A 12,032-nucleotide genomic window follows, 5' to 3' on the forward strand; every position below is an offset into this window, starting at 1 on the left:
GAGAAACAGAACCTTCAGCTCACCCTTTCATGCCAGCAGTATAATGATAGACTTTTGTTCACCATGACCACTTGTAAATTGGAGGAACAACACCTGATTTTCCCATCTGGGCACTCTCCAGCCGGATGACATTAACGATTTTTCCAGTTTCTGCTAACCTGCTCCTCTTTCCCCCTCCATTCACCCAACCATCCCTTTTCCCCTTGCTTGCTGCTGACCCTCCCTTCCTTCTCCACCTATTACCTTCTGCCTTTTCACCCATGCCTCCCCCCCTCCCCCCACCTATTGTCTTATTCGGGACAGCTGCTGACATTTTATCTATACCTTGATCAAGGGCTCAAGCCCTTAACGTTGGTTATGTATTTTTACTTTGCTAAATAAAGGTCACTTTGACCTACTGAGTTTCTCCAGCATTTTGCTTTTACTTAAACCACGGTGTCTACATATTTTCATGTTTTAGACATTTGCTTCTATTTGTTTACCCTTGCTATGCAGTCATTTATTTTCCATCTTTCTATGAGTATTTCTAGTCACAGATGCCATTCAGTGAATAAATTTCATCCATTTCCCAACAATGGCAATATCCTCAACTGAGTGAGCAGTGAATTGCTATCTTGATGCAGGTGAGAGCTGTGAAGAGGATAGCAATACAGAGCAGAGAGACTGACCACCAAGTGCTCCAGGCTAACTTTCCTCCTACCTGTCGTCCAGCCTGCCCTCTGTTATTTGCCTCATTCATTCCTTGCAGAAGGGACTTCCATATTTTCTCCACTTGCTGACTAAAGTATTTCCTCTCTCCCTACTTGTTTGTGAATATCTTGTATTTATATTTGTAGTTTTTCTTTCTCCCACAGGTGACTCCCAGGTCAAACCCTTTAAATGGTCTGCCAGCTCCCTGCGAGGCATTGTGTCGCCTTTCTCGCTACTTAATCTGTCAAAATATTCAGGAGCACTCAAATTTTTGAAAGGGTAAATGTGATGACCGTACTTTGAAACATCTGGCCATCCTCCTCCTTCTTTGCTAACCACACAGAACAGGACTGTGCTGGCAGTCTACTCAATTCATATGGTCCTTTGAGTAGCTGAGGCTGATTAGATGGATTTCCATGTGTAACTCTGTCCAATTTTTATTTATTACCCCAGGTAGCACTCTAATCAAGGTTGGAGAGGCACAGAGACGCCTGGGAGCTGCTGATCGAGATTTCATTCAATCTTCCATGATTAACTTCCTGACACCACTCCGTAATTTCCTGGAAGGTGATTGGAAGACCATATCGGTGAGTGTTGCTCATATATTTCTTCCAAATGCTGTGCTCCCACCCCACCCTTTGCAATGATCACCTGCTCTTCCTCTGCCTTTTATATATTGGACAAGATGTTGTTGAAGGCATGGAGCTGTGTACCCAAACTAGAGGCCAGAGGAGATTACCTGGAGAAGGCAATCAATTGTACCATACTGAATGGGTGTGAGTTGACAAACTAAGGCACGTGGAGTCCACCTCTGGGAAATGGGAGGTGATCAACTCTGGATCTGCGATTGTCTATCTGAAAGTTTGTTTAATACATCATGCATTTACATTGGCTACTTTATTTCCTGTCTCTGCCTACATTTTCAAAATGTGCATTTAATGGTTGTAACTGACTTCAGGACATAGTGAGATCATAGAAATCTCAATAATTCCTTTAACAAAATGAAGTGGTCATTGTGAGAGTGAGCAACAATCCAGGAAACCATGGTTGTTCTGCATTCAGACGGAATGTGAATTGGTAGGGACACGGACAAAAGATGGATGTTTTTCACTTTTATTCTTAACTTGCAGAAGGAGAGAAGACTTTTGGAGAATAGGCGATTGGACTTGGACGCCAGCAAGACCCGACTAAAGAAAGCGAAAGGAGCCGAGGCAAAGGCAGCAGTAGGTCACTCTCTTTTCAACCCATCTCGAGGATTCATTAACTCTCCTGAGTGTCGTGGCAGTTCATGCATGTTTTCAAATATGGCCATCAACCTAGACTCTTATCTAGAGGCTACATCTCCTCATTGATGCTGGTTGTTCATGCTCAGAGAGTTAATGTATTTGCATGAATCTCTCTTTCCTCTTTTGTCATTCAATAACATTTTCTTAATTCCATGTCACGACTGCTGTGTTACCAGTGGTTCTTACTGACTAATGCTGTTTTTTCTGTTGTGTTCTGCACAGTGTGAGGGAGAAGTAAGTATTTGTTGGTTGAACTGCTACTTTCTGTGGTTTAATTTTCCATAACAATCTAGAAGAATTTTTTAAAAATATTTGTTCACGGCATGTTACTCTGAACCACAGTTGGTCTGTTGAGATCTCTGCAGGAGCAGCTACTGTAATTCGTGATGTCCAAATCGCGTTCCTACTAGTGAATGAGTTAACCACTGTGTGTACCAGATGTAACATTGAGGAGGGTGTAGAGGTGCGTTTTAGTGCCATGATCAGTGGAGATGTGCTGAGAGCTGCAACTCATTAGATCTTCATCATTTTTATTCTGATCTGCAATTAGAGCTTCCCCCACCCCTCCTCATTTGTACCTTCTGCCATTTAGGATCGGAATCAGTGCTGTGATCTTCCTACTTACCCATTGGCCCTGCAGCTGATGGGCAACATTAAGGATGCTTTAAAGTGTTTTTAAGTAGAGCGTAATTTTCTGCTCATACTATAGACATCCCTGTGTTATTGTGCAATTGGTTGATTTGGATAAAGAGGTTAAAATCCCTTTCATTTCTTTTCCCCCTTCTTCTCCCTCTTCAGGATCAAGAAATTCCTTTATGCCATTCTGATTTATGGGGGTCATAAAGTTCTTAGGAAGTGCATAGGCAGAGACAAGGGTTCTAAAGGGGCAAGGATCCTCCCAATAATCATTATTATGTTTATGCACCTGTCCCTCCAAATGTAGTCAACATTATCTTTCCAGTCATTGTGGGTCAGTTTGGCAGAAGTTGAATATATGATGAGGATAACAGCTGGATCTACAAAATCTATCTGCAGGCTGCCTTGGGTGCCTAGATCTACTACCCACAACATTAACTATTTGTAGAATCTGGATTCATTCATCACTCACACACATATCTCGGGTAGTTCAAACTTCTCCTTGATGCTTTGCATTATTTTATCAGAGCAAAGTGTGAATTTGGAATTTCTTGCATGTTTTGTATTAGTAGCACTTGCTAACACCAGTAATGAGAGTCCAGTTCCTCTGCACATCTCCAGCTCTAAATTTGTTTTCTGGTTTGGAGTGAACATACTTTTCAAGTTTGAAGTGACCTTCCTTTTAAAGTACAACCTCAGATATTCTGCATGTTTTTTTTCTGTAAACTCTTTCCCGCCTTGTAGGCGACACCTGATTTTCAGGAGACCAGGCCTCGTAATTATGTGCTGTCGGCCAGTGCATCTGCGGTAAGACATCGATGGAGCCTCCAAAATCAGCCTCCCAATTGTTTTTTTTCTCTCTCTCTCTCTCTCTCTCCCCCCCCTGTTGTAAGGATTGGTGACCCTTTTTACTAAGCACTTTAACATAACAAATTTTAAAGCTGCAACCTAATTGCTGACTCTGGAATGTAATCCTCAAGATACATTCACCTGCACCAACCATGGGCAAGTAACTTACAAGAGAAAAATCATTAAAATATTTGGCTGACTTCCAATATACCTCTTGGAGGTGGGGTGGGGGGGGGGGGGGGAGGAGGGGGAGAAATGAAGTTGAATATTTTTAATACTTTTTCTCTTGTAAATTGCTCAGAGCAGAGTTGTAGAAATGAACCTTCAGCTCCTGGGGAGACCAGGCCTATCCTGGTTTGGTCATCCTTGATCTCAGTTGTGTCATTTCAGACCATCAGAAAAGGAAGGGCAGATCTCACCCCTTTTCTTACCCATTCACCTCTCCCAATATTATAGTATTTCCCAGTTCAGCCATAAGGAAAACTGACCTCCACCTACTTGTCCAGACAGTGAATCAATGATATTCTCTCATTGTGTGGCTGATGTCCAACTTTAGTGGAATAAGATTTAGAGGCACCAGCACAGGGATATATGGCAGACAAATTCAAACTAATGTCCATGCCAGCATAGAAGGATAGAGCAATACAGATTGATGAGAGATGGGTGGGTTAATGAGAAGCACAAACCTTGGGTGGACTTGTTAGGCCCCGTGGCCTATTTCTGTTCATTAGACTTAATCCAAGTCTCATCTTCAATGTACTTCTTTACAATCCATTACCTCTAATCTAAAGTGAGATCAGATCTTGCACTCCACATCATCAATCCAATATTCTTTAAATTTAATAACCAAAATGTAACATTTGCCATTGGTGAGAGACGCTTTAATATTCCTTTGGTCTTGTAAGAATTAGGACTGGTTTTAAGTTAAATTTTTCTGCCACAATATGCATCCCATTGAATCTAACACTATTCTACCAACATTGAGGGACAGGAAAGGAATTTAATGATAATTGATCTGAAGGAGCACTTTTGGAGCAGCTTACCCTGATATTTCTATTAATTTACATGCAGACCAGAGAGCTGCTGAGCTCAGGAAATGAGCATTCCTTTTACTTCAGCAACTGACATCAAAGAGTGATTGTTGGTGGCTCAGTGTAGATGCTGCACCTATATGCTTCACAAAAATGATTATATGTGGAGAGTTCAGCAGCTGTACGAATCTACAGTGCACTGGCCTCCTGCATTCCCCTGAAGTCCTTACCTTACTAGTTAGAAACATAGAAAACCTACCACACAATACAGGCCTTTCAGCCCACAAAGTTGTACTGAAACATGTCCCTGCCTTAGAAATGACTAGGCTTACCCATAGCCCTCTATTTTTCTAAGCTGCATGTGCCTATCCAAAAGTCTCTTAAAAGACTCTATCGTATCCACCTCACCAGAGCCCATTCCACACACTCACCACTCTGCATTTTTTTTAAAAATTGAAAAACAACTTACCCACGACTCCTCCTCTGTACCTACTCCCCAGCATCTTAAACTGGTGTCCTCTTTTGGCAACCATTTCAGCCCTGGGAAATAGCCTCTGACTATCCTCTCAATCAATGCCTCTCATCATCTTATACACCTCTATCAGGTCACCTCTCATCCTCCATTGCTCGAAGGAGAAAAGGCCGAGTTCACTCAACCTGTTTTCATAAGACATGCTCCCTAATCCAGGCAACATCCTTGTAAATCTCCTCTGCACCCTTTCTATGGCTTCCACATCCTTCCGGTAGTGAGGCGACCAGAACTGAGCACAGTACTCCAAGAGGGGTCTGACCAGGGTCCAATATAGCTGCAACATTACCTCTCAGCTCCCAAATTCAATTCCTTGATTAATGAAGGCCAATACACCGTATGCCTTCTTAACCACAGAGTCAACCTGCACAGCTGCTTTGAGCGTCCTATGGACTTGGACCCCAAGATCACTCTGATCCTCCACACTGCCATTAATACTATATTCTGCCATCAAATTTGAACCACTTCATACTTAGCTGGGTTGAGCTCCATCTGTCACTTCTCAGCCCAGTTTTGCATACTATCAGTGTCTTGCTGTAACCTCTGACAGCTCTCCACACCATCCACAACCATCCCAACTTTTGTGTCATCAGGAAACTTACTAACCCATCCCTTCACTTTCTCATCCAGGTTATTTATAAAAATCAAAAAGACTAAGAGTCCCAGCACAGATCTCTGAGGCACACCACTGCTGTCATTGACCTTCATGCAGAAAATGGCCCATCTACAGCTACTCTTAACCTTCTGTGGGCAAGCCAGTTCTGGATCCACAAAGCAATGTCCCCTTGGATCTCATGCCTCCTTACGTTCTCAATAAGCCTTGCATGGGGCACCTTATCAAAAGCCTTGCTGAAATCCATTTACACTGAATCTCCTGCTCTTCCTTCATCCATGTGACTTCACATCCTCAAAACATTCAGTCAGGCTTGTGGGCGCGACCTGACCTTGACAAAGCCAAGCTGACTGTTTTTTTTGGATATTTTATTTAAATTTTCTATACATGTATTCTTGTCAAAATGCAAAATATAGAATGTAAGTATTTCAATCCATTATACATGATGGTTTTATAAAACCCCAAAAATAAAAACCCCCACCAACCCCCTCCCACCCAATAATAACCCCAATAGAAATAGAAAAGAAAGAAAGAACAACAAGAAATGGAAAAAGAATACAATTAGTAAAGAGAGGAAAAGGTCTTTCACTGGATTCTAATGCTAACTGTTCCAAATCATATTAACCTCACCAAATGTTCATAAATCCTGCTTCTCAGGATCTTCTCCATCAACGTACCAACCACTGAAGAAAGACTCACTCATCTATTATTTTCTGGGCTATCTCTACTCCCCTTTCTTGAATAAAGGAATAACATCCGCCATCCTCCAATCTTTCAGAACCTCTCCCGTCCCCATTGATGATTCAAAGATCACCATCAGAGGCTCAGCAATCTCCTCCCATGGTAGCCTGGGGTACACCACATCTGGTCCTGGCAACTTATCCAACTTGATGCTTTCCAAAAGCTCCAGCACATCCTCTCTTAATATCTATATGCTCAAGCCTTTCAGTCTGTTGCAAGTCATCACTACAATCCCCAAGATCCTTTTCTGTAGTGAATACTGAAGTAAAGTATTCACTAAGAACCTCTGCTATTTCCTTCAGTTCCATGCACAATTTCCCATTGCCACTCTTGATAGGTCCTATTCTTTCACATCTTATCCTCTTGCTCTGCTCCAAACCCTCAGCCACTCATTTATCCTCCACCTCATTCTATTACTATACTCACTGTCACTTGGCACAGGCACTAATCCTGAGATTACTAGCTTTGTGGTCCTACTTCTCAACTTTCTTCCTAACTCCTTGTAGTCTTTTTTTCTGGACCTCTTCCCTTTTCCTACCCATGTCATTAGTACCGATATGTACCACATCTTCTGGGTGTTCTCCCTCCCACCGCAGGATATCCTGGATGCGATCTGAAACATCCCTGCCACCTGGGAGGTAAACTACCAACTGAGTTTCTTTCCTGCATTGCCTGTCTGACCCCCTAACTATCACTACTACCTTCCTCTTCCTTTCCCTACCCTTCTGAGCCACAGAGACGGACTCTGTGCCATAGGCATGGCCATTTTTGTTTCCCCCAAGTAAACTGTCGTTCCCCCCAACATTACTCTAACAGGAGTACTTATTGTCAAGGGGTACACCCACAGGGGTACTCTCTAGTACCCGACTCTTCCCCTTCACCCTCCTGACTGTGATTCACTTGTTTGTCTATCGTGGCCCTGGTGTGACCTCCTGCCTATAACTCTTTCACCTCCTTGCTCTCCCTGACTAGATGAAGGTCATTGAGCTGCAATTCCATTTCCCTAACATGGTCCCTTAGGAGCTGAAGCTCAATACACCTGGTGCAGATATGGCCATTCAGGAGGCTGGGAGACTCCAGGACCTCCCACATCTGACGCCGAGCACTGAACATCAGCCTCACACACATACTTCCTGTCTGCAATTAACACAGGTAAACCTACCTCGCCTCGTTACTGCCTAAGCCCGTTGAGCCAAGGCCCTACCACTCTGCTACCTTCTCACTACACTGCCCCCTCTGAGTTACCAACCCACTTTAAACCTTTCACTATTGGAAGAAGGCTCATTTTTATTTCCCATCATGACCAACTAATCAGATGTGGTCATCATGACAAGGTCAGCAATTGTTACTGCATCTTTTGCTTCCCTTGAGAAAATGGTGGTGAGTTTTGTTTTATAATTGATGCATTCTATTCCGTGAAATTGCTCTCCCAATGCTGCAGGGTATGATCTGACAATATTGAGACCCAAGGATGATAAGGATTGCGACTATATTTCCAAGTCAGGACACTCTGTGTCTTGGAGGAGAACATGAAAGTTTCCATTGACTTGCCATCCTTATTTTGTCAAGTGTAAATTTGTGAATTTGGGAGGTACTGTTGAAAAAGTTGATGAATTTTTGCTGTGCTTTCTGTAGATTGCATACAATGCAGACACAAGATGCTGAGGCAATGATGGAATGATTTGGGTAGAGGATGAGGTGCCAAATAGTGGCTGGTGAAAGGTCATCAAGGTCAAGTATTAATTTGGAATGGTTTCAAACTGAAAAAAGTGGTTCATCCAGGAAAGTGAAAAGAATTGTATCGCACTCCAAACTTCATTGCAGATGTTGGAAAGACTGCGTAGTCGGACATGTGAATGGCTTGAACAAAATGTCCAGTTTTAAATTATCCTTGTATATGAGCAATTATTTTTCTGGTCAATGGTGAACCTTTAAGATATTATTTATTGAGGATTCAGTGATGTTAAGGCAGGTTTTGCATTAGTACATGTCAATAAAAGAATCTTGGACAGTTGAACACGATCTTGAGAATAGTCATTGCCTGGCCTTTGTGTGACATGAATGTTACTCACCACTCATCAGCCTAAGTCAACAGATTTCTCTGGTCGTACTGCATGCAGGCAAAGGGTTCTTCAGTATCTGAAGACTTGAGAATGAACTTGCACATTGTATAATCATCTCTGAAAGTTATTTTAATTAAAAAATTTTCTACCCAGCACTCTACTTGGGGAGCACCTATGGCAAGTCTTCCAGCAACCAGAGTTTCCTTCACATCAACTGCCTGAAACATTATCCCTCTTTCCTTCGCCACAGATCATGTTTTACTTGCTGAATATTTACAGCATTCTCTGATATAATTTCTGATTCCCACCATCTGTATTTTTTTTTGCTTTGGTCCCCCTGTCTTCATGATAAAGTGAGGGTCATGTGGGCCCAAAGCTTCAGATCTTGAAGAATAGATCCATCAATCCATTCTGAATCAATAGGAAGAGAAACAGTTAATGGTTCAGGTTGAAGACCATTTGGTTCTGAATCTATCCCATTTGGTGTACCGTAGAATGTGACATTCAGCAGCTTCAGTGTGGAGATGGGATATTACAGAGGTTACGTGGTTGTCTCTTCTGCCAGGCTGCTATGGTGCACCTGCTAAGTTGTCAAGTGTGTCCATTCTGCCACCACCTGCCATAAATCTGGTCAAGCAATCCCCCCCCCCCCTTTGGGATTTGGTGGCTACATAGGTGAGAGGGCTGAGCCATATATGGGGTTGGGCACAGAGTGCAGATGTATTCTGTGCTTCCTCCAAGTATTAATCGTCATGGAGGAATAATGATTTGTCAGATGAGGAAGGGTAGGTGGCTCTTATTTGGAGAAAACCTTTCAGGTAGTGATCTTTCACCAGCTGCTTGATTGGTACCCAGTCTTTCACTGTGAACATTCACTCAGTGCATCTGTGCTCTCACAGTTACACTGCAGCAACTCACCCAGGCTGCAGCGCATTGACAGGAATGCTACCAAATCAAATACTGCCCTGACTTGGAACTATCTCAGTGATGCTGTATCATGGCCTTATCATGGAATTCCCAGGCAGCAGCAGCACTGTGCTGGTATCTTCATTAAGCAGACAGAAACTGCTCACTGTCCCCTTTTGAAGGCCATTAAATTCTGCCTGCAGTACCCATGTCCCCAACTTGTTTTGGATCTGTTGGCATGAGGTGTTGAATCAGTTTTGAGGACATTTAAGGCCTATGACTTCTCACTGCATGCCATACTCCTCCTTTTGTATGTCTGTCAGTGAAATGGAATGTATCTATGGATATCATTGTTCAGGTCAGAAAGATTGAGTGCCACCATGTCAAACTGGTCTGTGTCTGGTTTGTGAGGCAGCTCTCCCAATTCAGGGCCAAGTGAGCAGGATTGACTGTGCTGCATGTGACTTTCCTTTCTCTGAATCAGGTGCCGGGGTGGATGCCAGGTCAACCTCCTGGCATGTTCAGTAGGAGGTGCACTGTCAGTCACAAGTCCCATAGTGTACGCTAATCCTGTGAGTGTAACAATTCACCCTCATTTACACATTCTCATTGAGAGTTATTTCCCTTTTACCCAGTGGAAAATTGAGTCTATTCTGATTAAAAAAAGCTTCACCAATCCAATGCCATGTTTATTACATACCCTCTTCTCTCTTTGTTGAAAATCCTTTTTTTTAACCTTATCTGACAAATTAACATGCAAATATGGTACATTGAGAGGTATTTTTCTGACCTGGAATGCAATACAGCAAGGGTGTGGAGACTGGTGATAAATCTGCATTTTGCTTCTCCAGCCCTATACTTTTAAAATTTTCACACACCATTTTCTTCTCTGTGATGAAATGAAGATTGGATCATGCTACCTTTTTCAATTCTTTTCAGAGGGTATGTAATAAGTGATGACACTAATTGCCTCTCTAGTATTCACCCTGTAAAGTTGGATTAATCTACTAACCCCATAATCATCCAGAGGAAAGTTGGATTTGTCTTGAGTTTGTCAAGTGTGAGTGAGGCCAAGTGTTTCTGCATAACAGAATCAAAGACTCATCAACAAATCAGCTTAGCTGAATAACTCTGTACAAATCTTTAGTGCAGTTCCTACATTTCTTACGCTGCCATCTTTCTCGGGATTTCCATTTCTATTCAGAGAAGGGCACCAATGTAATGTGTAATCAGACAAAGGCGGCGACTTTGCTGAAGAAGGATACACTGGGATGACACTTGATCAAGTGATTTATAGGAAAGCTTCTTGTCGGAGAAGTTAATGGAAGGAAGTTGCAAGGGTCCATTTCCTGAAGGCTGAAGGCACAATAGCCACAGCAGAGTGAAATGAGCATAGGATCCACAAGGGGTCAGCAGTGAAGGAAGTGGAGGTCACAGACAAAGGGAAGACCATGGCCTTGAAGGAATTTTAAAACGTGAAGAGAATTTTTAACCTGAGCCATTACATTTATAAAAATTATAAGCAATTAGTAGTTGTTTCTCGTGGTATTGGGTCTTCCTGTGCTCTCTGAGAACTCTCAGTATTGTTTAAATGTTTGTATGATGTGGAGATCTTAATCTATGCCAATAACGTTCACACAGAAATAAAGGAATAAAGTGTTGAAATCATTATTGTCCAAACACTTTAGGAGAGCTGCATTGGTGAAGTACCTTGGGATCTCTTACCATGTTAAAGGCACAATATAAATGCTTGTAATTGGCACTCCAGATATTTATGTACATGACCAATCTAACAGAATATTTCTAATTGTGTAAATTGTTCAATTAACCCAAAATAATACAAGTAGATACTTAATTGTTGAAGCCACTTATTTTTCCTTTCATTTTGTCCTTTGTGGTACTCTTAAGACAAATTCAACTTGAAATTTAATTAAACCAGTAACTGTTAAATCTACATTTAATTGAAAGAAAAGAAAACATATTGCAGAACTCTATGCAGAATTTCCAAACTTTCCAATTGATTAAACTCTAAATGTAGAGAAATTTCCAAGTGGGATTATTTATACTGCGATTCTTAAACAAAAGGAGCCGATCCCCTCCCTTGGGAGGTGCTCGCTATCTGCCTGGAGTGTTGTTCTGGTGAAGATATACGTTTGAAGGTTTTGCCATCACTACTGGTTTGCAGCAGATGTTCTTTAACACTCACACCTGTTACGTATTTCTACTTTCCTCACCAGTTTCTCATCTGGTTCTATACAAAATCATTTGAGAGGTCAGCTTTGCATCTACTTGCTTTGTCTTTTAGGTGATAGTTTATTGGCCATGCATGCTGAGCTGCAGAGATTCCAAATTCAAAACCAGTTATAATCTGTGTACACCACAGTTTAAAGGCAAAATATTTGGTCCCGTCAGAAGAGGGAGTGTTCTGGGACTTGCCCATTTATGGGGGAAATGGCAGGGGGTCTGGGGAGAGGAAAAATAATTCTGCCTGGATGTAGTGTGAAGTAAGTGGTGAGGGGATCAAAGAAGGGTGAGGCATGCATTAATAGTACAGCACACTTTTATCTTTCCTGGCAATTAATTAATACAGTAAACTCTGATAATCCACTATCCAATGTACTTAAATCCCATTGGTTCCGTATCTGGTTCACTGGGGCCCCGTTTCCACATCTCCATTACAGGAGATGA

The 12,032-nt window shown here is 42.1% G+C and overlaps 1 protein-coding gene across 6 annotated transcripts in view; it reads left to right on the top strand.

Moving 5' to 3' along the window:
• LOC138754303 (endophilin-B2-like) overlaps positions 1 to 12,032 on the top strand; it is an 88,182-nt gene that overhangs the window by 60,326 nt on the left and 15,824 nt on the right. For 3 of the 6 annotated variants that reach the window (XM_069918364.1, XM_069918383.1, XM_069918374.1), the window contains exons 4-6: positions 1,144 to 1,277; positions 1,821 to 1,913; positions 3,357 to 3,419. In XM_069918364.1, the coding sequence (XP_069774465.1) occupies positions 1,144 to 1,277; positions 1,821 to 1,913; positions 3,357 to 3,419 (290 nt within the window). The remainder of the gene's footprint in view (positions 1 to 1,143; positions 1,278 to 1,820; positions 1,914 to 3,356; positions 3,420 to 12,032) is intronic. The other 3 variants (XM_069918394.1, XM_069918403.1, XM_069918412.1) reach the window with 1 other exon arrangement.

Source organism: Narcine bancroftii, chromosome 1 (assembly GCF_036971445.1).
Source record: "Narcine bancroftii isolate sNarBan1 chromosome 1, sNarBan1.hap1, whole genome shotgun sequence".
Taxonomy (NCBI): Eukaryota; Metazoa; Chordata; class Chondrichthyes; order Torpediniformes; family Narcinidae; genus Narcine; species Narcine bancroftii.